The sequence below is a fragment of the Equus asinus genome, chromosome 20 (assembly GCF_041296235.1).
Source record: "Equus asinus isolate D_3611 breed Donkey chromosome 20, EquAss-T2T_v2, whole genome shotgun sequence".
In the NCBI taxonomy this organism is placed as follows: domain Eukaryota; kingdom Metazoa; phylum Chordata; class Mammalia; order Perissodactyla; family Equidae; genus Equus; species Equus asinus.
This window is the reverse complement of record NC_091809.1, coordinates 55,246,405-55,272,814: the sequence shown is the minus strand read 5'-3', so window position 1 is coordinate 55,272,814 and position 26,410 is coordinate 55,246,405. Positions and strand designations below refer to the sequence as shown.

Sequence of the window (26,410 nt, the reverse complement as noted above, 5' to 3'; positions counted from 1 at the left end):
CCCCGCCCCGCCCCGCCCCCGGCCTGAGGCCCCGCCCCCAGCCCGGCCGGGCCCCGCCTCTCCCTCCAGAGAGGGCGGGGACCAGGCGGCGGCCGCAGCTGCAGGAATATGCTGGAAGCCGAAGGGCGGGCACCCGGGAGGTGCTGAACGGACAGTTCCCGCCGCCTAACTTGCCCCGCGGCGCGAGGGCGGGTGGGGCAGCCCCCGAGCCGGCGGAGCACGTGAGCGATGGAGACCATCTGGATCTACCAGTTCCGTCTCATCGTGATCGGGGACTCCACCGTGGGCAAGTCATGCCTCCTGCACCGCTTCACCCAGGGCCGCTTTCCCGGGCTGCGCTCCCCCGCCTGCGACCCCACCGTCGGCGTGGACTTCTTCTCCCGCCTGCTGGAGATCGAGCCCGGCAAGAGGATCAAGCTGCAGCTCTGGGACACGGCAGGACAGGAGCGGTTCAGGTATGGCCGCCAGCACCGAGACCTCGGGGACCCCAGGGACCGCGTCGCCCCCTCCGTCCGCCCGGGCGCCCCTTCCCCAAGCGCCAGCCGCCCCGGCCCTGGTCGGGAGAGGCTCCGGCCCTCCCCTCTCTAAAGTGCAAACACTCCATTCTCGCTTCCCCTTTGCCCCTCCTCTTCCAGGGACGACTTCCTCCTCCGCAATTTCTCACTTCTTTCTTTGGCGCCCATTTCCTGCGCCCCTTTTCCGTCTTTCCTTCCCGCCTGAGCCGGGGTCACCCTCGCCGGCCCCCTGTTCCCCCACTCCCTCCGCCCCTGCAGGTATTTTGGTCCCCAACTCTTCGGCTCCCCTCTGCCCTCTCCCTAAACTCAGCATCCCTCGCTGCGCACACCCTGACCTAGCCACCCTCCTCCAAACTCCCCTCTTCCTCCCCTAACCAAGCAGCTTCCCCCCTATGCGGTCCGGGAGAACTGCAAAGTAGGGTTCCCAGGGTCGTGATTGATCCCTTTAGCTTCACAGCAAGCAGTGCTCCAACCCAGGTTACTGCATGAGCTCATTGGGCATGGTTCAGAGGGAGATGGATGCGGTAATGGTTTGAACACCTCACAGCACCGAATGTGGTCATCAGAAATACTGGGCCAGGACCCGTGGGACTGTGTCTTATACAGCAACAAGATGTGACATCAGGGTCACTGGCACAGCTGAGAGGGTTTTGTTGTTTTGTTTTCTAATGGTTGTGTTGTCTTTAGAAGTTTGTCATTGGTGCTTTGGTGGGGAAAAGAGAGAGAGACTGAGGTTTGGCAGGAACTTTTCCTTTATTTTATAATGGGTAATTAATGTTCCACGGTGATGATAGATCAGAAAACACGTTTCTAAATAGAGAAGAAGGGATCCAAATGAATAGTCTCATTCTACATGTCTAAATTTCATTGAGACCCTGAAGGAAGGATTTCACAAAGGCGACTCCTGTTACGTAAATAAAAACTAAATGGAAATTGTATGCATTTCCTGGATATTTAAGATTGAACCAAATATAAAGCACATTTCAAATTTCTAGACACTTTCTTTTAGAGGAAGGTAGGAAATCTGATATATTGTGGTGTTTGGGGTTTTTCTGAGATTGTGCTATCATTTGGAATTCATTTGAGCAAGCATTTTGCAATCTTCAGCAAGTACTCTGCTTGTGAAATACGGTACTCCATGAGGGGACTTCCCAAACATGGCTTCCCCTCACCCCAGCCAGCGTCCATTCTGAATGAGATCAGCCTACTTCTGGGAGAATGTTCCAACGTTTAAAGTTTTGGCTTCCATTCCCAGCTATGACACTGATTCATAATAATAAGTGAACTGCTTAGCTTGCTTTTACCTTAGTTTTCCTGTGTATGAAGTGGGAAGATGGTAAGGCCAGCCCTTCAGAGAGGTATTGAAGGTTATCTGTTTGAATTGTACAATACCTAGAATACGGAAGAATTTTTTTTCAAGAAGCCTCCTTTAATTAAAATAACTTTTCAAATTTCTGATTCCTCATCTATAAAATGAAAGAATCATTATCATCTCCAAGATTCCTTGCAGTTTTACCATTCTAAGGTTGATTGCAAATTCCTTCACTTGTGATTTCCATCAGAGATGAACTTTCAGACATTTCATGGTCAGAAAAAAAACGTTTACTAATAGCTCTTGCTCTACCTTCTGAAGTGAATATAATAAAAACGTGTTCTTTACAGTGCCTTAAACTTCTAGCAACTACTGTGAATTGCAACTACAAGAAACATAGGTAGTGAAATCTTATTGGATCTGGTAATTCTTTCTTTAAAAGTAGGTCCTAAACTGATTGACAAGAAAGTAGAGGATAATTAATTTGTTAGATTCTAAAGACCTCTCTGCTAAATAGATCATTGTTTTTTAATGCCTTCAGAAGAATGTAAATAGTAATTCATTTTATATACATTATTAAAACCAGACACTAACTCTCCCATAATAATGCAAGGACATTTAGGGAATGTTTACTGACAATGAGTCATACTTTATTTTTTTTTGGCTCTTTACCAAAGACATATTCATAAATACATACATATTTCAGTAGCTACCTCCAAATGCATACTTGCTTTTCTCTCGTTTGGCAGAATATTTCTCCATAAAATTGCATTTAAAATAATTTCTGTTAAATCATTCTGTATCTTTCTCCAGGAAAATACAGATACTTATTTTGAATAACAGATATCCTTGCACGTTTGTTTCATAGAAAGGTAGTATAGTTCATGAAGATATGTTCCTGTCATTAGTTATAATCATACCATTAGGAATTTGTGGGAAATATTACATCTGAAGGCTTATTGGTGATTATATATAAACTAACAGAAAGGAGCCGACTTTAGACGGCCCGAGTTGTAGTTTGAAAGCATAAACAAATATGTTACAGAATAACAAAACAGCAAACTGATAATTATGACCATATTGAACCTTAGTTTTCCTTTTTTCCCCCCAGCTTTATTGAGTTATAATTGACAAAGATTTAGTTTTCGATGTTTAGATTAACATATGCTAGTAGATAATACTTGCAGAAAATAAAAAGGAACAAAATCAAAGTAAAGAAGGTTTAGAAAAATAATGTGTATGTAAGCATATTGTAAATTGTAATGTAACACTGAAATGTTAAGTTTTTATTATTAACACTATGTTTTAATGAAGTTAAATGTTAAATTACTGTATTAAGGAGGCTCAGAATTACAGGGCCTTCATTAAAGGTAGAAGTTTATTTCTCTCTTGTGTAACAGTCTCAAGGTAAGTGGTCCAAGTGGTTGGAATGTCTCTGCTCCAGAACATCATTCAGGTGTCTTCCCTCTTATGTTCTGCCTTCCCTAGGACATTTTCATCATCTTTGTGGACAAAGCTAGGTTGCAGGCACACTGTGTGCCAGCTCAAGGGAAGGAGAGAGAAAAATCTAAATCAAGCAATGTTGCTTTTAAGCAAGTAAGGCCAATGTGGTACAGATCACTTCAGTTCTCAATTCATTGAGGAGAAATTAATTACAGGGCCAAACTTAGACAGGGCCACCATGTGCCCAGGAAGAAGGGAAAATGGACTTGGCATTCTGGGCATTCAGGGGAAACTAACAGTCACCCCTTTTAATTTTTTTTTTTCCAGGAAGATTAGCACTGAGCTAACTACTGCCAGTCCTCCTCTTTTTGCTGAGGAAGAGTGGCCCTGAGCTAACATCCATGCCCATCTTCCTCTACTTTATATGTGGGATGCCTACCACAGCATGGCTTTTGCCAAGCAGTGCCATGTCCGCACCCGGGATCTGAACCAGCGAACCCCGGGCCACCAAGAAGGGGAATGTGCAAACCTAACCGCAGTACCACTGGCCAGCCCTAATTTTTAATCATCGTAGTGGAAGAAGTTTAGCAGGAAAGGAAACAAGAATATTGTTTAACACGGTGTTAATAAGGATAACTGTTGGAAGGGCTAGAAGTATGGAGAGCATCAAATATAAGAATATAAATTTTGAACTTTTCCCATAAAAAGCATTTAAAGAAATATGAAGGTAAACTAAGATAAAGAAATAGCAGTGTTGGCTGAAGGGATAGGAAACCTTGAGGCTTCGAGGCAGATTCGGCTTTTTATTTCATGTGGTCTGGCCTTTGGGGTGTTACAGTTACAGCCACTGGTTATAAAGCTCAGAGAGTAACGTCCTCCTGGTGCAGCACTTCTCAAAGCATGTTCTGCAGAGCACTTTACCCTGGTGATTCTTATTAAAGGATGGGTTCTGTGAGCAAATAAGCTTCTAAATCCCCATATTCCATGTTGTACTCTCTTAGGAATTCATATCAAAGCCTCTAAGAAGTACTACAGCAAAGAAATCTATCTGACTTTGATTAAACTAGCATTTCCCAAAGTTATTTGAGGGGCTATTTTTAAAATATGAAAATCTCTGATAACTAGTGTTCTGAGGAGTATATTTTGGGGAAAGCTCCCTTGATAAGTTGCTTTAGTCACAATCTTTGAGCAGAACCACTCGACTGTGGAGGTGTGGAGCAATGCAAGACCTGCAGAGTTTAGTTGACTAGCTAATTAACCTAGCAAAGGGCTGTAAGGGCTATGTGCTACATAAGGGACAGCCCTCTCCTGCCTGCCTCTTCCTCTTTTCCTCCAGCTCCTCTTCTGCTGTGTATCTTTCTCTTCCCCATGTGTCTTATCCTTCCTTCAGCTTATTTTTATTTTTCCTTTACCCCTTTCATCTGTTTGTCCCTACTCATAGTTTCCTCCCACCCTCCATCTTTTTCTCTCCTTTTTTATTTGAATGTCTCTCTTATTCTCATTTCTTTTTCTCTCTATTTACTCCTCTGGCTCTCTTATGTCTCTGTTTTCTCCTCTGCTCCTTCAAAACATTTGTATAAAGTTAATGTTTAAAGGTGGTTTAATTTGTATTGCCTGTTCTTAATTTTAAAAGCAAGCACATGAACATTTTATATTTCTCCTTAGGAGATCTTTTAAGATCCCTAAACTAAACAAAATTTTTTTAAGGGTGCTTATTTGATTCCCCACCCTCCTTACTGTTGTTCGTAGTCTTCAATAGAAAAAGATTTTTTGACCATGGATTGGTGGTTTCATAATTGCATAGGTAGCAGAGCACAGATCGTCCACAGTTCAGGTCCATAATCAGTGCAGTCAACTGTAATTCCAAGTTATTGGAAGCAATAGGAAGTAGGCTCTATTTTTATTGAGTAATCAGTATAATATCATCGTTAAAATTATTTGTGTTGTAAGTAACAGAAATATAGCCAAATTAGTTTAGATAATAGAGGACAAATGATAAATGATACACATCTCTTGAAAGACGAAAGCTCACTGAACATACAGGTGTCTGGAAGTATGGAAATTCCAATAACAAGGGTTTGTGGATTTTCCCTCTAATGTGTTACCATTCTCCAACTCTGTTGGCTCCCAACTCTCTCAGTCTCTGAGCTTCTTATTCAAATTCTTGAGAGAAAAAAATCTCATTGGCCATTTGACTGGCCAGTGAATCAGCTCCCCCACAATCAGGTCATTAAGATACATGTAATACAAATGTATTATAATACAAATATACTAGATATGTATTATGGGTCATACAATGCAAATGTATCTGTAAGGGTCTAATTTTTGGGAAGGAGAAATTCTGTCAGGTTCTACTTTTTGGGAAAGAAGAAAATGAGCAGTCACCCCAAAAAGTATCTATTTTATGGTGTTTCAGAGAAAAATGATATGTAAGAATGAGCCAGCATCATTTCTAACAAGTGTAACAGAATGTGAAAAGATGACTTGTGTAGCCAAACATGTTTTTATACTCTAAAGATTATTTTCACTGTCCAGTCAGGCCATTCGGACCATTTTGAGTGATTCCATAATCAGTACAGTCAAGAAACTAGCCAGTAATTTGAAAAACCTGTGACTGTTTTTCTTAATTTTTTTCTTCAATAAATCATTTGATTTAATGTATGTAGCCACAACTTCAAGGCTGCATTAGTATATGAGGGTGATTATGCATCCTGAAGTAAATGAAATATTGTTTACCAAATGTCTAAGAGGCCTGGACCAGCAGTAGGATAAATTGTAAAGTGAGTAAAGGCCATTCTTGGGGCCTTTGAGGCTTTCCCACTTTTCTTTCCTTCTGTTTTTGGATAGTGAAACCTTGCCCTCTTCTCTGCACATCTCAATCAAAAATCCATCCCTTAATACTCCATCTTAGCTTCAGAGAGTGAGGTAGCTGGGAAACCAAGACACACAAAATTATTAATGGTTGGAAAAAACTTAAAAAGGGTCCTGCCAGGAGTATTTATATTTACTTTTACATTTACATCTAAAAGAGGATGACCACCCAGAGAGGTAACACCTCATCTTGGTGTTTCCCTGTGGGCAGAGTTATAGATATGTGGCTGATGGGTGTTGCAATTTCCTCTCATCATACTACAGTGATAACCGCCTGTTCTGACACGTTGGCCCCACATTTAGCTTTCAAAGCAAGGGCTAGAAAAATGATGTTGTGAGTACACGGGTCACGACAGCAAAGTTTTCACATGAAGAAAACTGCTTTGCTCAGTCTGAGAGAAAGAGAGAAGAAATTTCCAGCCATTGTCAGTCAGTTTGGCTAGCATACATAGATTTCTTAACAGCTTAACTTTCATAGCCATGCCACTTAAAAGTTTAAAGAGGAATGTCTTGGAATGATCTGAGAATATTTTGGTTTATTAAGAGCCTGTTATTGTAGTGGAGTTAGAGAGAATCTGCTTGTCTGTTTTCTTCCAAGCTGCTCTGTCTGTCAAGCAGTGGAAAAGAAAGGTGAGCCACTCAAGTGGTACAAAGTTACACACACACACAAACACACACACACATATATACCAGGGAACATCAGATATTACTTTAATAAGATATTTTCATTCTTACTAAAGCAAAATACCTATAAAGCCAATACTTTATGATTTTAATAAATCTGCCTCTAATGTCAATAACTTTTAATAAATTCTGATAATATATAATTCAGGGAAGTTCACTTTAGAAATTGCCACCCCATGCAATCTACCTGGCTTATCATGAAATGTGCATTATGGTAAAAACCATTGTTTTCTGAAAAGAATCACTTTATACGTAATAAAGTACTATTCTGACCTAGAGGAGTTCCAGAAAAATGTGAAACAGAGGTCAAAGTAGGTTCTAAATTTAAAAGCATATTTTTAGTTTAAGCTGTGAAAGTTTCAAAATACAGATAGTAGCTCTCTATATAAGCATAACTGAGTAAATGTTGATGGCTAGCTGGCATATTATTTTAGTTCAGTTTAAAATCTTAATGGCATTCTCTTAAACATTCTTGGAATGTAGTGGAGTTTTTTCTATTTTCCTTCCTATGAGTATGATTTGTTTTTCACTTAGGAACACACCTTGCTAAATCAAATTGTTATATTACTGGGAGTAAATCTTTTAGACCATCCACTGATATCAATAGCTAGAATATAAAGAAGCCATCAAAAATATCTCAATCCCCCAAAAATAAGGGAACAGGGACCTCTCTTCAGGCTTGCTTCTACTTCACTAATATGATGAGTGTATAAGATGTCACCCATGAAAAATCTTTATCAAGCCATGCCAAAATGTCATCAGTGACTTTTCTTGGCAAATTGTGATCCCTCTCAATGCCTATTTTTTTTTCTACTTTTTGTATGATTGGTCATAATCTCTTTTAAAATTATCTTCCTGTACTGGGAATGTTAAAAGAGGTTTTTTTTCTGAATCTTTAGCCTTTCCAAATGTATTTCCTTTTCATAGGACTTAGTATGATATGGCCTCAAACAGATGAGCCTGAAAGATAGCCTTAAGAACAGACTCCTGCCTCAGAAATACAAAAGAAGCGTGTGTGGCCCAAACTGACCCCTCTTCTCTGAGAAAAGATCAAGAGGGAATACTGTAAATGAGAGTCAGGTAGATATTAAGAACTTCCTGGCTGTAAGAGAAGACATTGTGAAGAAAGATTATAGATTCTGAAATTCTAGGCATTGCCTATCATTTTTCTTCAGAGTAACATTTTTCAAAGTGATAGTAATAAGTGTAGTTTGAGAAGAAGTTTCCTTGATCAAATAGTTTTGGAAATTCTGGATTGTGGGAGGATCTCAGAGCTTGTAATTGCTAATATACTGATACACATTGTGAATCCCCAAGACACGTAACGGTGTTTTCTAATCCAGAGTTCTTGTCCCTAGAGCATTTTAGGAACCAGTAGATAGATCGAGCACCGATACTTTGAAGAAAAAGTGAAGGCAATTCCTTAAATTTTAGGAATATGTTTGAGAACCTCTCACAGTGTCTTCTCTCATATGTTTCTCTGTGTCCCTTTTGCTGGCACTTCCGGATGATTTCGTCAGGTCTCCCTTTTAAAACACTTGATTACTATATTTTAGGGAGAGATCTTGTCAGATCTGTAGACTTTGGAGAGTCCCTTGAAATTTGTCCCCTCAGTAAAAATTAAAAGATTTATCTTCTTGCATGTTCCAGCCACTTGTCACACTTTACACAGATCATGCACTATTATGAGCACTTGTTTTAAGTACAAAACCTTCCAATTAGAATCACTTGGAAAATGGAAGAACAATAAAGGAGCAAATGAATGAAACTTCATAATTTAAGATTTCCTAGATATAAAAGGGCTACCAAAAGCCTATGGGATTAGGAAAGCAAAAGTTAATGAAGCAAATATGAGGTGAAGTTTAAGACTGAGATTTGATAGAATAGATGGGTAGACTCTAAAAAGAGAATTAAAAGAAGAGAAGGTATAGTTAATGGTATAGCAGAGGACTATTGGAGGTGCGGAAGATAAGTGAGAGATAAATTGAAAACAAAATCCAAGAAAATGAGGGGAAAAGGCACATGAAAGAAGCTGCAGAGGTCAACCACACTGTGGCCAATATTCTCGCTATTTTGGTGGCTAAACTACAGCCATAGGACTGGGAAGGAACAGACAGATGATCTGACACAACAGTCCCATTTTAAAAATAATAGAGTTAATATCCAGAGAGGTTTTGCCTTGCCCTGGTCGTTATTCTTAGTGGTTTGCATAAGAGCCCAGTGTTCATAAGACTCTGTTCAGTGTTCTTTCTGCTGCACCAGGCCTCCTGTCATGGTTAAAAAGAATTTTATTGGCACAGTGTGTAATTTCTGTCATGGAAAGTATTCTGTTTGCACACAACCCCACCTCTGCTCCCACCTCTGTAGACCCATGTTAATTACTCTGTCCACCCAAACCTATTATTTTACTGCTATATTCAGAAACAAAAGGGGAAATAGCTTTACACAATAGAAGGGGTACTGATACCTGCCAGCAAACACGGGTGGCCGCAATGACAACCAACCCTCCCCTCCATGCAGTACTCAGTGACTGCGCTGCTATACTAAGAAACAGGAACGAACCCTGCCACTGCAGTGGAGAAATTTATACAAACCCTTTTGCTTTGTTAGACAAGGAGAGGTGTTGGGTATCAGGCAAAGCTACAAGCAAATACTTGCTATGGTGTCCTGAAGTTTCAAAGGTACTATAAAGTAGCTTTCCAATCCTTAATTGCAGCCCCATATTTTTCCAGAGAAACTGAAATCAGCCAGGACAACCAGTTACTTGTAGAAATCCATGCATTTATTTAGCTTAGCTATATGTCAGGCACTAGCTATAAAAATAAATAAGATATGGTCTCACATTCAAGGTCCATGCTGTCTCTATACTCGGTAGGTACAGATTATACTCCTGTAACAAAGAGACTGCCCAAATATGGCAACTTAAATATTATAGAACTTCATTTCTCTCTCCTATAATAATAGTCCAGAATGAGCATTTCCGGGCTCTCAGGCTGGTCCTGCCTCAACATCAGTTTCCAGGGTTCTCCAGTCCTCGCCATTTCCTAGCAAGCAGGAAGGAGAAAGAGGAAGCCTAGGACAAATGTCTTCAAGTAGATGAACCTCAGACTGCAGGCATAACTTACCATGTGCCATTGACCCAAACTTAGTGACATGACCACAACTAACTGCAAGAGAGCTGAGGAATGTAGTCTCTATATGAGTTGCTATGTGACAGCTAAAACTCGTGGAGTTCTGTTACTGAAGGAAGACAGAATAGACAGTAGGGGACTATTAGAGGTCTTTCTCACAGACTCGTAGCAAAGACAGATAGTAATCAAATCGTTGCAGTAAAGGCTCATAAGTGCTAAAATAAGTGCCAGTGGCAGAACAAAGGGAGGGATTGTCATCTGTGCCTAGGGTGAGGGCTAGTTCAGAGGATGTATCCCAAAGAAGGCGGTCCTTGATTCTGGGTCATGAGGGTATGTCAGTAGTAGGAGAAATAACAATAGGAAACAATAACAATAGAAAAAGAAGTGGCTTCCAGTAATGACAGATTGAACACCCGTAGCTATTTTAGCTTTTTTTCCTGAAACCTCACTAAAGTGACAGTAGCTTTGTTTTTGTTTTGTTTTTTAACTATAAACACTCAAACAAGGAGAATAGGTTAGGATACAACAGCAACAAAATTTTGGAAGCAGGAAAGCAGATGGAGTAATGCTAAATGAATTAGTAGATTCAGGAAAACTTCTAAGCTAGTGGTGGAAAAAGCTAAAAACAAACCCAATATATACGATTGAATCCCCTAACGATTCAGGAAATGGTGGCACCAGATACTTCTGGAAGTGGGAGTGCTAAAATAAGGATCATTCATTGTCAGTCTGTTTAGGAAAGATTGGCTCCTCACATCCTCTTTGCCATTCTACACCTGAGGTGACTTCTTCTCTCCCTGACATTGGCAAAAAAAACTGGAAATTTATTCTTTGAAAAGAATTAAACATAGAATCTCTGACTAGAAGTACCAGGCATAATTGAGATTGGGGTCCCCTTTATAGTTTTTTTTTTTTTTTTTTTTTTGCTGAGGAAGATTCACCCTGAGCTAACATCTGTTGCCAATCTTCCTCTTTGCTTGAGGAAGATTGTTACTGAGTTAACATCTATGCCAATCTTTCTCTATTTTGTGTGTCTCAGCATGGCTTGACGAGCAGTGCGTAGGTCCCTGCCAACGATCCAAATCCATGAACCCTGGACCACCAAAGCAGAGCATACAAACTTAACCACTATGCCAACACTCTGGCCCCAGCAGGATGCTATTTTTAAAAAAAGAATGTTCTGAGAACAAAAGAGCTTTTGGAAACAGTAGGAAAAAAAGAAAACGTTCAATATAAGGTTGGGGAAATCTCTCAAAAAGTAGGACAAAAGGACAAATATAGAAAATAGGGAAAAAATTTTTTTTAAAAATTAAAAGGCTCAATACACAAGTAACAGGCATTCCAGAAAGAGAGAAGAGGAAAAAACAGAGGGGAGGAATCATCAGTGAAGCAATTTAAGCAAATTCTCCAAGATTTAGGGACCTGAGTTTTCAGATTGGAAGGCCCCAGCACAATAGATGAAAGTGGACACATTCTAAGGGACATCATCATGAAATTCTAGAACTCTGGGACCACAGAGAAGTTCCTATAAACTTCTAGAGGAAAAATATAGGTCACATAGAAAAAGATCGTGAATCAGTTTGGCTTCAGACTTCCCCAAAACAACAGTGGAAGTTAGAAGGCAGTGGAAAGACTGCAAAATTCTAAAAAGAATTCAGTATCTGACCAAACTGTCATTCAACTTTGAGAGCAGAATAAGTCAAACATGCAAGATTTCGAAACACTACCTCATGCCTCTTTTTTAGGAAGCTACTTGAGGATGTGCTCTACACACACACACACACACACACGCAGACACGCGCACACACATAAAAGAGTAAACCCGGAATGAAGAAGATGTGGGATACCAGAAACAGGAGATCTAACCCTGAAGAAAGGCAAAGGAAATGCCCAGGAAGATGATGAAGGGAGATCCTAGGATGAAATCTCTGCTACAGACACTGAGGACAACTAGGCCAGATTGGATCGGGGCAGAAGGTTGTAGGAGCAGCCGCCTCAGGAAGATGAAATTGACGGAAAAGCTAATGGGAAAGAACTGCTTAGAAGGCAACTGGTAGAGAGTTTGGGATTGGATTATTGAGCACTACATGGAAAACTACATTGGATTATTGAGCACTACAGCAAAAAGATAAAGGAAAGAAGAAAAGAATATGGTAGAGACTTTAGTGCTCACTCATATCTGATGCTTCTTTTCTTTAGGACACGTGATAGGAATGTGTTTCCCTTCCTGCTTGCACTTAGACAGAATCATGTGACTAATTCTGGCCAGTGGATTTGAGCAGGGCTCACATGTGGTGGTTTTAAAACATAGCCCAGGGCTCGGCCCCGTGGTGAAGTGGTTAAGTTTGTGTGCTCTGCTTTGGCAGCCCACGGTTTCACCAGTTCGGATCCTGGGTGGGGACATGGCACCGCTCGTCAGGCCATGGTGAGGTGGCATCCCACATGCCACAACTAGAAGGACCCACAAATAGAATAGATAACTACTTACTGGGGGCTTTGGGGAGAAGAAGGAAAAATAAAAAATAAAAATTAAATAAACAAAAAAAAAACGTAGCTCAGATTGTTTCACATTCTTCCTGCTGAGAGGTGGGTTGTTTGTTACTGCAGCATAACCTGGCCTATCTTGACTAATATGTGAGGTTATTATTAACTCTAGGGAAAAGAAAAGGTTGTGCCGGAAAGGAAAAGAAGTCATAGTTTACTCCAAGGCTCAGCATTGAAAAATATCTACATGGTCAGAATAATACACATGCCAAGAAATGGTCTTTCTAAAACTATGGTATAATGATATTGGCAAGTTGGGGGAATAGGAAAAGTAAGGATGTGTGGTAAGTGCACAAGTAACTTTGATAAAAGCACAAACTTAGAAAAAGAAATGAGAAGGAAAAGAACAGTCTATTCAGATGACTTGAAAATAAAAAGCTGCATAATTTCAGAGAGAATGAAATGATAAAAGGATAAGTACCAATTGTAAATTCCAACATGTGGAGAGAGATAGCAAAGCACACGAAATGAAGCAATAAAGAGAAAGTCGTATGGAAACAGAGTCACAAAAATGGTGGCAGCATTGTAACCCAAGAAAAAATGTTCTTTAATTATGTTAAATCACATAATGCAGTATGTTATATGGAAAATAAAATAATCATGAGAAGCTGGTCATCATCTCATTTTTGTTCTGCAAAAGGATACCAGAAAGCACTGGAATAAGTGCTAAAGTCTTTCATACACTTTCTGGTACCGTACCAAATAGAAAATACACATCCTTCGTTATCACCTTGCAGACAGTTAGTGAAGCTAGAAACATTTCTCATTAATTTCCAAATAAACTATTTCAGTTTTCACACATAACTTGTTTTGCCTTCCAGAATCCACTGCAAAGTACAATTTGAATTCCTACCAATTTAAATATAGTGGTTCTTTAAAAAATGTGGATGATGTCACCTATATGCTTAGAGTATGTACAGTTATTCAGCCCATTGCTCCCCTTTTGACTTCATAAATGCCTACTATAAATATCAAAAGGAGATAAGCTTTTTGTACTCTCTCTTTTATTCTCCCATTTGCTCATCATTTGCATGCTACCTGGGCACAGCCTGACAGTATGAACTTATTAATTCAGTTCTTTATTCATTTACAAATGTTGGTAGGACTCCTGCGTGCCCAGTTCTGTTTTAGACACTAGGGATACAGTATCAAAAAAAACGGACAAAAATCCTTGCTCTCATGGAGCTTATCTTCTAATGGGAGGAGACAGGCTAGAACCAAAAAAGCTGGAAGAACTATATAGGATGTTGGAATGTGGTAATTGCTACCAGGAAAATAGAGGATAAAAAGTGAGTAGAGCCTGCTGGGGATGGTAAGAAGGCCTCACTATCATAAAACAATCATCTGTCATAAAAGGAAAATAAAAGGTGGTCACAGGTGAATTGATTCACATACTCAAAGAGAGAATATGGCCCATTAGGTCTTGTCAGTATTATATATAGCTTCCATAACCACACACTTGGTTTTTGATGGCGAAACCCTGGAATTATACAAAAAAAAGAATTTTGGTGTTTGTGTGTGCAAAATTATATCCTGAGTTGTGAGCTCCAGGTTTCAGAATCTCAGGCAAGGGCAGGAACTGTTAAAGTCAGTGATAATAAAAGGAGGGAGGAGACTTGTGTTTTAGTCTCTTAAAAGCAGTCCTAAGGGCCTGGATTACAAGGCAAGTGAACCAGGTAAATAAGGCATCAACGCAATGACTATTCCCAGAAGGACAGTAGGAGTGTAATGTCATGGTGAAGAGAGGCACTCAGAAGGCTAATGCGCTCATAAGCTGCTTGCTGCCAACAGCCTCTGGCATCAAAGTACTTCTATCTTCTAAATGCCTACCTTACAATTGGCAAAGCCACAGAAGGGCATTTCCAGGGTGGAATATCTGGTTGGTTTTACCTAAGTCAGTCAGCAAGTGCTGTATATTTTGTTGCTTTTTTAAGAGGCCTGTGCACATCCAACAAAGTTTATAATAATAGCATATCAGATCTACATAATCTTGCCGCTTTCAGATAAAATCTTATATTTAAGTAACTATCTAGTGCAAATAATTTTGGGCATTGCAGAGCCTATGGACTTGTGTCCTTCATATGACAACAGCATCTCAAGTGCCTTCCAGGAAACTAGATAAATGTTTAATTTGAGATATCATTTACATTTTTTAGAATCTCAGTAATCACATCATTTGTGTCAAAAAAATTCCAAATTCCCCAAAGCATATTATTTATGCTTGATTGCATTGCTCATATATTAAGTAATTCTTTGTAAATGTTAGCCAACTCCAGTGCTCTCAATATTACTTGTCTACATATTATTTCAGGAAAAAAATTAAAGAGGAAAATTAAACAGTTGAAAATATTTACATAAACAACATGACCACTTTTCTATTCTAAATCAAATATACATACAAGAATAGACTTTGTAGATGAATGGATAAAGAAAATATGGTATATACATATAATTGAATATCATTCAGCCATAACAAAGAAGGAAATCCTGTCATAAGCTACATTGATGAATCTTGAGGATATTATGCTAAGTGAAATAAGCCAATCACAGAAGGACAAAATACTGCATAATTCCACTTCTATGGGGTATCTACAGTAGCCAAACTCATAGAAGCAGGAAGTAGAATAGTGGTTGCTAGGGGCTAGGAGGAGAAGGAATTGCTATTCAGTGGGTGTGGAAGTTTCAGCCATGCAGGATAAGAAAGTTGTAGAGATTTGCTGTACAACATTGTGCTTTTAGTTAATAATACTGTACTGTACACTTAAAAATTTATTGAGGGTAGATCTCATGTGTTTTTTTACCACAATAAAAAAAATGAATTTTGGCCTCGTGAAACTATATTGCAAGTTATAAAATATTTGTGACTTTGTTTTGTATTTTTTTCCAAAATATATGCAGCCTCTATCCATCAGGTCTTTGATTGCCAACAACAAAACCAGCTTGAGGACCTTAATCACAAATGAAAGTTGTTGGAAATATGTCTGAGGCACAGAGACTTGACAGGAAGCTGGAGGGACCAGACTCAGAATGAATCAAAAGATCCCAGGAGTTCTGGGCAGCAAGAACCACAAGAGGCCATTGTGGTCCTCATGATACTGTTGTCTCTTTTTTGCCTGGTCACCCACTGCCATAAGTAGCCCCAAATGGACAGTTGGCAGTCTCAGCTACTAATTCAGTAGAAACATCACGGGGTTCTCTAGTGAAAGCATTTCTCTCTTGGATACTAAAACCCTTATATCAGCAGAGTTCAGAGTTACAGGGATTAGAAGCAACAAAAAATTTTAGTGACTCATTAAGAATAACTGTGAGATGGCCCATCACCCTACTTTCACCCTGTATTTCTCATACCACAGCATCTATTTATGGGCAAAAAACACCACCTACTCTATTTCTCACTAGTTTAGAACATACACATCCTGAAGGATCATGCCAAAATCTTACAAGGTGTCATCTTCTGGACATGGGCTTAAGTGAATCTTAATAGCCCATTATACTGTTTTATAGGCCAGATGCCTTTAGATGACAGTGACATGACAAGATCAATGAATCCTATGGCATCAGCCCATTTCCCTTTCTCTTCCTCTGTTAAGTGAAATCTTTGGTCTATAGCAGAGTGTAGGATACTATGACTATGTATAAGGCATTCTACAAATTCATTGATGGTGGTGCTAGCTTGGCTTGAGTCCAGATTAAATGTCTGTTTTAGTGAGGACATAGCCAGCCCTGGCGGTCTAGTGGTTAAGATTCTGCACTTTCACCACTATGTGGCCCAGGTTCATTTCCTGATCAGGGAACCACACCACCTATCTGTCGGTTATCGTACTGTAGTGGCTGTATGTTTCGGTGATGCTGAAAGGTATGCCACTGGTATTTCAAATACCAACAGGGTCACCCACGGTGGACAGGTTTCAGCAGAGCTTCCAGACTAAGACAGACTAGGAGGAAGGACCTGGCCACCCACTTCTGATAAAACTGGCCATGAAAACCCTGTGAATAGCAGTGGAGCTTCGTCTGGTATAGTGCTGGAAGGTGAGAGGATGTCGCAAAAAGACCAGGCAGGGTTCAGCTCGTCACTAGGAGTCAAATCGACAAGAGAGTCAAATTGATGGCCCTGACAACAAATAGGACATATCAGTGTCCTCTCCATCAAGGTCCCCCGAGAATAAAGTACCATATCCAAGGTGTCAGTAGCTGCTGGAAAACTGGGTATTAAGCAGTGACAGTCCAGGTAAGAGAGTCTGTTGAGTCACAGCTTCTCTCTCTACCATGACCACTTTGAGTTCAAACTGGGCTAAAAATACTGACTAATAACTATAAGACAGGACATTTTGTTTCACCAATTTTTAGGAACTCCTCTACAGAGGGGGCTTTTGGCGAGTATTCACATAAGATACAAGTTTTCACATACTCTAGACCCATTGATATACATCTTCTCTGAACCTCCTTATTATCCGTCCTCCAATCTTGTTTTTTCCCATATGTTAAACCCTTATCCTCTGCTCATGAATTAGTATAGATTCTTACCTGCATCTCTCCATCTCCTTCTCTGGAAAAAAGTACCACTAGGAGTTCCACAAGTGGGAGGGTTTCTCTTTTCCACTGACCTTCAAGTCCACTATTGAGTGGGGCTGACTGATGCCAGCATATTGTTCAGAGCCATGTGTGAGGCAGCCTTGAATTTTTTTCCAGTATAATTATAGGGAAATCCAGATAAGGCCATAGGTTGAGAGGGTGATGCAGGAGTAGGCATGCTGGGTGTGTGAGCCTTATTACTCCAGGTCCCCTCAGGTCCCATCCCTATTCCTGCCTATACGTGTGACTTCTGCTTCATGATGAAGTTCCAGCCTGGTGAATCAGAGAACACCTAGCTATTGATGAGCACTCAGACTGCACAGTCACTTGATGTTCCACAGCCAGGCATTGAGTCTCTATCAGAGCCAGCTTGTAAGCCAAGAAGTATCTCTCAAAAGCATAATAGTTCTTGACAAAGAGGGCATGCCTTTATTCCAAAATGCACTGTAATAGTCCAGTGGAACCTTCCCCAGGCTTGATAGAGCATCTATCTGTCTGCTATAGGCACTTCAGGCAGGCTCCATTAGATCTGATGAATCATGAGCCATGTAGCAAAACTGCTTACATTGTAGCTTGGACCAGCTGAAGGGATTTCTCTTGCTTGCAGCCCTATTAAAGCTGGTAGCTTTGGGGTCTCCCACTTACTAGGTCAGAAAAGCACATCCAAATATTATACATTTCCTCCAAAATCCAAAAAAATCCACCAACTATTATGCTTACTTCTTCTTGGTAGGGGACATAAGATACCACAACTTGTCTTCTTTGGAAAAGTTTCATCAGTATGCCCCTCATTAAGAGATCTTCCTCTCCCAAGAAACTTCACAAAGATTACTGACTACTGTAACTTCATGGGATATGTCTTTAGGATGCATATGTGTATATTTAACTTATCCACCCTCCTCCAGTACTGACGTGCTCGTAGCAACTCAGTGACCCCAGTATAAGAACAAAAGAACTCACTGCTAATAGGTCTAATATTGGGCATCTTTCTTTTTTCTGCACTGCTGGTATCTCTTTCCTTCAAACTTCCTCACTCTCTCTGCCATTTCTCGTATTTCCCCAACAGTTATGTTCATGGCTCGTACCAAATCAACCAGAGATTCACCCACTAAGAATGTATTGAGTGCCCACTATGTGCCAGGCACTTGAAAACCACTGGGTATTCAGAGATGAGCATAGTCCTGGCACTTGCCTACCTCGAAATTATCAAGCCAAGATAATGCATCCAGAAAGTGGAGAGAAGGGGGAAGCAATGCTATGCAAGAGTACTAACCTTGTACACACAGTGATTCTACCTACCAGCCTGAGAAACAGACTCTAACCAAACAGAGCAGCCATTTTTCCTTCTATGGAGAAACCTAGCAAAAAGGGTAAAGTGTTCCTCCAGTTCTCTTTTGTAGGGAGAGGAAGGTTGAATGGAAATTCCATTTCTATCTATGCTAGAAGTCTAAATGTGAGGAAAGAGGGAGAAGAGTTTCTCCTGACACCAGCAGTATTCCTTGGCAGTGTTGAGTGCCCACTTGGGATTGGTTTTAACTAATTCGTAGTGACACAAGCCTGCTTGGTTGAGTGATTTTCCCCAGAAACACAGCTGCATGCTGAACTGATCTAGAGATAGAGTTTTCCCAGGTGAATACGACAGAGGGCAAGGGGCTTGGGAATTGAGATATTTCCAAGCGAACAACTGTGGTGTCTCATAGAACTAATGTATGAAAGGAGGTAAAGATAGGAGGGTATTAATGGATAGAAAGTGATAGAGTTGGTCAGTGGATTATGAATCTTGCTGAAAATAAAGAATTACCACAGTAAAAATATGCTTGTGGGTTGTGAGATTTTGATCAAAAAGTGGATTGTAAATTTGCAATTTTGAAGGTAGTGAAGATTTCTGATGAGAAAAGAGGAAGAGGATGAGAAACGCAGAATGCAGGGGAAAGTTCATTAGAGATAAGAAAGTCAAGAAACAGAGATGACAGGTCATCCAAATGGATGTTGAAATCTGGGCAGAATGACAGGAATTGAGACAGAAAGAAAAACAAAGCAAAATGCTAAAGTCTTCATTCAGTCTACGGAGAATGACCAAGCAATTGGCAGATGACAACAGATGAGAGAGCCAGATGGCATAAGGCTCAGAGGAGAAGGATATTTTTTACAACAGAGGTTGGGAAAGAATAATTATCTGGAAGTGGCATTGGGGAAGCAGAAACCACCTCCTGATCTTATAGAATGAGCAACATGAGCGTGCTGCAGAGGAAGCTGGATTCTCAGGGAACAGCAGGTTTCAGTTAAGGCAAGGAGATGGAGAAAACAATCTGAGAGGTGACTGTTCTTTGAAAATGAAATAGGAGTTGCTGATAGTATAGCTTTGAAGGAATAAAAGAACCAGCAGGTTTCCTTTATAATCAAAACCAGATCTTCCATTTGGGAGGGACAAGGGGCTGCCAAGAGTTTGTAACCCTGATCCCTGTTCTCCATAATTCACCTTTCATCACACCACCATCACGCTGAATTTAGGGGATGCTATATCCCCTATACCAGTCTTGCCAGAGGGTAGTCTATGTAACACTTAATTCTCCCATAGCGCACCTGAGACCAGACTGGATTCATTGATTTCTCTCCCCCTTCTCTTCTTCCCTTCCTTGCATCTCTCTCTCCCCTAATTTTTTTCCGTTCTTTAAATCATCCATTCATTCAGTGAGACTTTCAAAGCCACGAAGGAAACAGATATAAAATAACATGCAACAAGAAGTTGTTCCTTATAAAGAATTGTTACTCATCACCAACTCTTGAATTCTTTACAGGGAGGCCTACCTACCTAGTTCTTTCAGCGTCTGTTGCCTACCTCCTTCTAATACCTTCAAGAACTTCTAGAGACCTAAGTGTCCTGACCCAAGAGAGGAAGGTCCAGAAAAAGAGAGATGCTCCCTCATCACTCCTGTGAGATCTGCATCTTGAGTTCCAGTTTTCAGTCTGAAGACCTGTCTCTTCCCCTAAATAATGGGCAGCAGGGATGCCCAACTGAGGGAAAGCCCTACCCCCTAGGACAACTATGTCCGAATCTGAAGCCTAACGATATCAGAATTCTGAACCTAATATCCAGACTGACACACAGAAAATGGAGGTCAAGTTATTATATAGAAAATGGCAGGTGTCATATGGAGACCTTTTATTCCAACTAATTATTAATAAGGGCTGTTTTACAGCATATATTGCACATACTTTGCTATAATTTTATTCTACATAATGATTTGCCAACTGTATTCCAAATATGTCTTCAAAATTCAATACAAGGTGCTAGAAAGCATGGTACTTCATACAGTGTAAGACATGTGTCTGCCTAATGGACTAGCATTTCAGCGTTGTTTTTAACCACAAAAGGATGTTTTTTAAAATTATATTAATGGTCAATTAAATGGAGGCCGAGGGGAGTAATGCACACTTGGTGCTGAGTAAATTAAAGCTTTCAGTCTAATAACAGCCTTAATTAGGTTTCTCTTAAGACAATGCACCTCTACCTAAATTCACACATACAAAGATGAACAGCAAAACAATAACAAATTAGTTTTTCCTCAAAATTAACAAAAAAAATAGCAACAGTTTAAATGAACTGATTATTTGTAGCCTGCCAATAAGAGTGGGAGATTTTTCCTTACTGTCAATGGCTGTTTAGTACAGTAGCCTTTGAGAAAAATTTTTATAAAATAGTCATTTGGGAATCTCTCTACTGGGAATCTGAGGAGAAACAGGGAAGCAGGAGAAATGGGAAGAAAGAGGAGGTAAATAAAATACTTTCTTTACACTCCCATGAGAAATGGTACTTGTGAGATTGCGCCACTGAACTGAGCTGTGATTTCGGCAGTAAGCATAAGGGAGGTAGGTAAAAGCTGGAGAGTACCAGGTAACCCACTGGCCCTCCCACAAAGATCTTGGGTGCCTCAGGCAGACAGATGAGTTTGCTTAAGGAGGATCTCGGTGCTCAAGATCATTGACAACTTGGAAACTTGAGACATGTGATCTCTGCTCATGCAACATTTAGCACTTTGCCTCTCCAATAAGATTAATAAACTGAATATAACAAACATTAAATGACGTCCATTTGCCAGGCAATATGATTGTTAGAAACATAGACGGAAAATGTTTGACCCTCACGGAGCTTTGAATTGAGTAGGAGACCTACCAGCAAATCCAATCAGCTGGTTATGAAAATTGATCTGATCATAATGGCAGCATGCCAAAAGTTCCATGGAATTATGAGAGTGCCTAAAAGAGGTGGAGGGGGAGAGGTCAGTGATGGGGAAGGCTTCTCAAGTGATATCATTTTTGAACTGACTCTTGAAGGAGACATAGGAGTTTGCTAGGCAGAAAAGGGTAGAAGATATTCTAGTTAGAGAAACAATATACATAAAGCCAAGAAATATAAAGCAGTATGGCTTTGCCACCTTGCCTCATGATTCAGTCAGGAAACAAATGGCACATTGGAAAGGTTAACTGAAAAGAATATAGTGAAGTGACTATTTCCAAAAACGTGGGCAAGGTCAAGAACACCAACAAAAAATGAAGCATTCAGGGATAGAAACACTGGGAAGCCATTAACCACCTGGCGAGAAGGGGCAAAGAAAGGAAATGAGATTGCCAGAACCTGGTGAGAGCCAAAGGCATGAGAGAAGGACTCCTCAACAGGAACCTTGACCAGAAGCAGAGGAACACAACCACTGCCAAGCCACAGCCTGGCAGAGACAAAGGGAGGGGGTAAAAACCCTGTCCTGTCTTTCCTCCAGTCTCCAGCATGCACCTCCCCTTGGCTGAACCCCACTGCAAGCCAGAGGGCAAGGGAGTTTGGGAAAGCTTTCTGTAAAGGTCAGCTTCCTGAGGCCCAGAGAGCAGAGACTAGATCTGGAGAAGCAATCATTAGCACACCTCGGGTTCATATCCCACGTCCAAACACTTTCCTGTTTCTCGAGTGGATATAGCACAGGGCTAAACCTGTAACTAATGTTTTAACAAGTTTGCCCTTGTTTCTCCTTCTTTAACTGGTGGAGAGAGGGGCTTGTTGAATTAAATGACAGAGAGAGGTTCTTAAGATCTGGCTTGCTCTGCAACCTCTGCCCTTCACCAAATCTCACTGTGTGCCTATTTTTAACAACAATGATGTAATAATTATTCTATTGGATGTTTAAAAATAAAAACAAATAATCCTAAGAGTGTGAGATGATATACCATGTAAGTGCTTATTTGTCTATCTAAAAATAACTACAACTTTAATGTTGTCGTTGGATGAAACTGGCCTGCATATTAGTCTGAGAATATTTTTGTTCCCTTAGACACTTCATATTTAATTTATAAATTCTAGTTAAATCACATTAAGGTATCTTAAAATTTTATTATGGCGTTACATTGTTTGTTTGAAGGAGGGGAAAAAGAACAACTTGTCCTTTTACAACCGTTTTTTCTATTTATTTTTCAGATCAATAACTCGATCTTATTACCGCAACTCAGTTGGTGGATTCTTAGTGTTTGACATTACTAACCGACGATCTTTTGAACATGTGAAAGATTGGCTAGAAGAAGCAAAAATGTATGTACAGCCATTTCGGATTGTATTTCTGCTAGTGGGACATAAATGTGATTTAGCTTCACAACGTCAAGTTACAAGGGAAGAAGCTGAGAAACTGTCAGCAGACTGTGGTATGAAGTATATAGAAACCTCTGCAAGAGATGCTACGAATGTTGAGGAATCCTTCACGATCTTGACAAGAGACATATATGAGCTGATTAAAAGGGGAGAAATTTGTATTCAGGATGGCTGGGAAGGGGTTAAAAGTGGTTTTGTTCCAAATACTGTGCATTCTTCTGAGGAAGCAGTCAAGCCCAGGAAAGAGTGCTTCTGCTGACTTCAAATATGCCAAAGAACTAACAAGAACAGATTGGGTGTCATTTCAGGATAAATACCAACATTAACAGCAGAATGATGCAATGAATGCATTAAAAAAAGTTATCAACCCATGCTAACACTATTTTGTAAGGTATTTGATTCAGAGCACTATGCTTACTTGTTACACTACCAGATTGGATATTTTGCTAAATTATCAGACAAAGCAGACAACTTTTTCTTGAAACTGGAGTGTCTACATAATTACCTCCATTCTTTGTTATCATATAGCTGACCTTAATATCCAAATTTGTCAATGTTACTCATTTTTCTTGGCAGTTCCAAATGGTTTTTTTGTGCACATATAACCTGATTGAAAAGAGTTTATCAGGGGGCCAGCCCCATGGCTGAGTGGTTAAGCTTGTGCGCTCTGCTTCGGTGGCCCAGGGTTTCGCTGCTTCAAATCCTGGGCACGGACATGGCACCGCTCATCAAGCCATGCTGAGGCGGTGTCCCACATGCCACAACTAGAAGGACCCACAACTAAAAAAAAATGCAAACTATGTACTGGGGGACTTTGGGAGAAAAAGGAAAAATAAAATCTTTAAAAAAAAAAAGAAAGAAAAGAATTTATCAGGAATTACATTCTCTTGAGTTAATTAATTATTATTGAATAGTAAAGTGAATTTAAAAGTGCATTGTTCATTTACAAGGTAAACCATCTCAGAGGTTTCAACTAGGACTCAAGTAGCAGGTCCTTGTTTAACGTATCAGATTTCTAACCATTCTCTGAAATATTTATCCTCCCTTAATTTTGCCTGAACATTAGAAAATGTTTTATACTCATTTTTGTTCTCTGATTTATTGGTCCTGAAAATGTTATGTTTTATAGATATCTAAGGATCCAGGCAAAATATTTTATTGCAAATATTTGTAAAAATAAAAATGAAGGACCACTCTCAACAAATGTTTTGATGTGGTAGTATACTGTCCTTATTTAGACAAGAAGAACAAATTTATTTATATACTGGCATTTTCAAAGTAAATGCAATTCACCTTGAACTATTGTCAAAATTATCAATATAGGTAAATATAGAATGTTTTTAGTAATGGCTTTTTTGGTCCAAGTAAATTTCCAGATTTCCCCATTTCCAAACAGAAAAGTACAGAAAAGATTCTTCTGGGCAAGGAAAATTGGCTAGATGTTTGCTATATTCAGCATTCAAATTGTATTTTACAATCTCATCAGTAAAAGTAAAGATAGAATAATAAGTTAAGACTATAAGATGATTTTTGAGTTTCCTAATTTTTAACTTATATTTAAATTCCCCTCCTGGAAGTGGCATTTTGATCACAGTGTCAAATATTTTATAATATACATTTTCTATTCTGTTCTGTAAACCATTCCTGATCACAAAGGAGCACTAAATGAATCTGCCTTCTTCGGAATCATAAGGTTTTTCCTGTTAAAAACTATAGTTGCTTCACTTGTATGAAAACCAAAGTGGTATAATAGAAAGAATATTTAACGAGAAGTCAGAAAACCTGGGTTCTAAGCTTGCATTTGCTCTACAATATTTGCACATGAGTAAGTCACTTAACCTCTCTAAGTATCAGTTTTCTCATCTGTAAAATGAGGGTAATAATTCCATTTATTATGTGTCATGGAATTATTTTGAGAATCAAGTGAATCATGTAAAAAAGTTTTGTAAATCAAGAAAGCATTATACAAATGTGAGATTGCTATCAGCTGCTCATAAGCATCCTATTATATTTACAGTGGATGAGACTTTTTTTTCTCATGTTCTTTCTCTTTATTTCTGCACAGAGGGAGCAAGGAAGACTCATGTTTTCATGGACCTGGGGGAATTCTTGGTTTGATGTATTCTCTCTGCCCTCTTGCCCTGGAACACTGCTCCTCCAAAGTGGGAATGATAGGGAAGGAAATGTCAGGAGACTTAATTCAATCAAAAGTCATGTTTAAATGTGGGCTTTGTGCATCTTTGAAGTAGATATTTAATTGTATTTTTAAGTACTTGCACATTTTCCAGGTTCATGTAAGTATTTTTAATAGTGCTTGTGGAGAGAAGAATATAAATTATACCATCACTATGAAATTTTTGAGTATTTATATTGTCATCATTTTCTTAATATCCTTACATTAATTTCACGTGGGTGAGTTCAAACTCTAATTGGCCAGATAAGAAAATACCTGTTCCCCAAAATGCGAAGTGGTCTATTTTTACTGTTACAATTTTAAATCTTCTATTACAATTTTCCATCAGCCCAAAATGACAAACTCAAATACTGAATATCTAACAAGAGTTTAAAGTACCGTCACCTGTGCCTACTTGTAGAGTTAGCTAAAATCTAAAATGTGACTTAGCTTTCAGTGGACACCCTTTGCAGTACTATTGTTCAAGTAGGACTAATATTTGAGTAAAGAGTATGATGTGTTCCAAGATTTAGAATAGAATTAAGTAATCAGAAGAAACAAATGGGAAGGCAAGGCCCCAACAAGTTGACACTTACCAAGGGCACACATGAGCAGAAGCAAGCCTAGCACTCTGGTTTTCCTTGTACCTGGGTAAGGATTCTTTCCATTACCATGCTGTGTCGGGAGTCTGTGTGTGTGTGTGTGTGTGTGTGTGTGTGTGTGTAGAAGAAAATGGGAAATGGGAACTAAATGAATCCAAAATACTAATATTGGACTAAATCATTTTGATGTTATAGAGGAGCTATTTGTGGTAAAACAATATGAAAATGAATAATGCCTACAAAGATCTGAGTTCTTATACAAGATTGCCAAACATCTGTGTAACCATAGCTAGATATCTTGATCTATCTATATAAAATAGCTGACCTATTTTCTTACACGTCATTATAGAGAATATGGATGATAATGCCAAAATAGTAAAAATATTTGCTCCAGGCAAAATATTTTGACCAAGTTTCTTAGAAATCGGTCTTGATTTTACATTAAAATTATTTAATTTAATATGTATTTAATCTAAATTTAAACCTTATTTAAATTTAAAAATTTAAAACTAATGGATGATGTAGCTAATTACTAAATATTTTAAATGCGATAAAAAAGAAATGGAAAACTATCCAATTGTGTAATAAACTTGTCCCTGACCAAAATTGCTCATCTTGAGTTGTATTAACACTCTCCGTGCATGTAGTGGTGTAATGGTTCATTAAATGGTAAGCTTAAGCTGAAATGATTATGTAATCACAGTGCATTTAAATGTGGCCTTTATGTGCATAATGGTAGCAAATAAGATTTCTTGGGTCTGGAAACTTGAAAGTTTACCCTAGGTTTCCAAAAGCCTCAAAGCACTTCATGATTTTTTTGTGTGGCAACCAAAGCAGTCTTTTCTGTTGTTAAGATAACTTTACCAGTCATTTTATCCAACTTTACATCATTAAAAAACTGAATCTGTGGATTAATAAAATCATTTTAAGAGTG

The 26,410-nt window shown here is 39.3% G+C and overlaps 1 protein-coding gene across 2 annotated transcripts; it reads left to right on the top strand.

The window, feature by feature from the left end:
• RAB39A (RAB39A, member RAS oncogene family) lies at positions 1-26,410 on the top strand. Of its 2 annotated transcripts, XM_044753038.2 has the most exons (3): positions 92-455; positions 22,534-22,644; positions 24,767-26,410. In XM_044753038.2, the coding sequence occupies exons 1-3, from the start codon at positions 229-231 to the stop codon at positions 24,948-24,950; spliced, it is 522 nt and encodes a 173-aa protein (XP_044608973.2). In that variant the 5' UTR covers positions 92-228; the 3' UTR covers positions 24,951-26,410. The 2 variants fall into 2 exon arrangements, with proteins under 2 accessions (XP_014716256.1, XP_044608973.2); XM_014860770.3 differs by lacking the exon at positions 24,767-26,410 and having other exon boundaries at positions 1-455; positions 22,534-23,867.

Coding starts and splice junctions, on each gene's coding strand:
- RAB39A (XM_014860770.3), top strand. CDS start 229: ATGGAGACCATCTGGATCTACCAGTTCCGTCTCATCGTGATCGGGGAC. Junction 456..22,533: donor GCAGGACAGGAGCGGTTCAG/GTATGGCCGCCA, acceptor TTTATTTTTCAG/ATCAATAACTCGATCTTATT.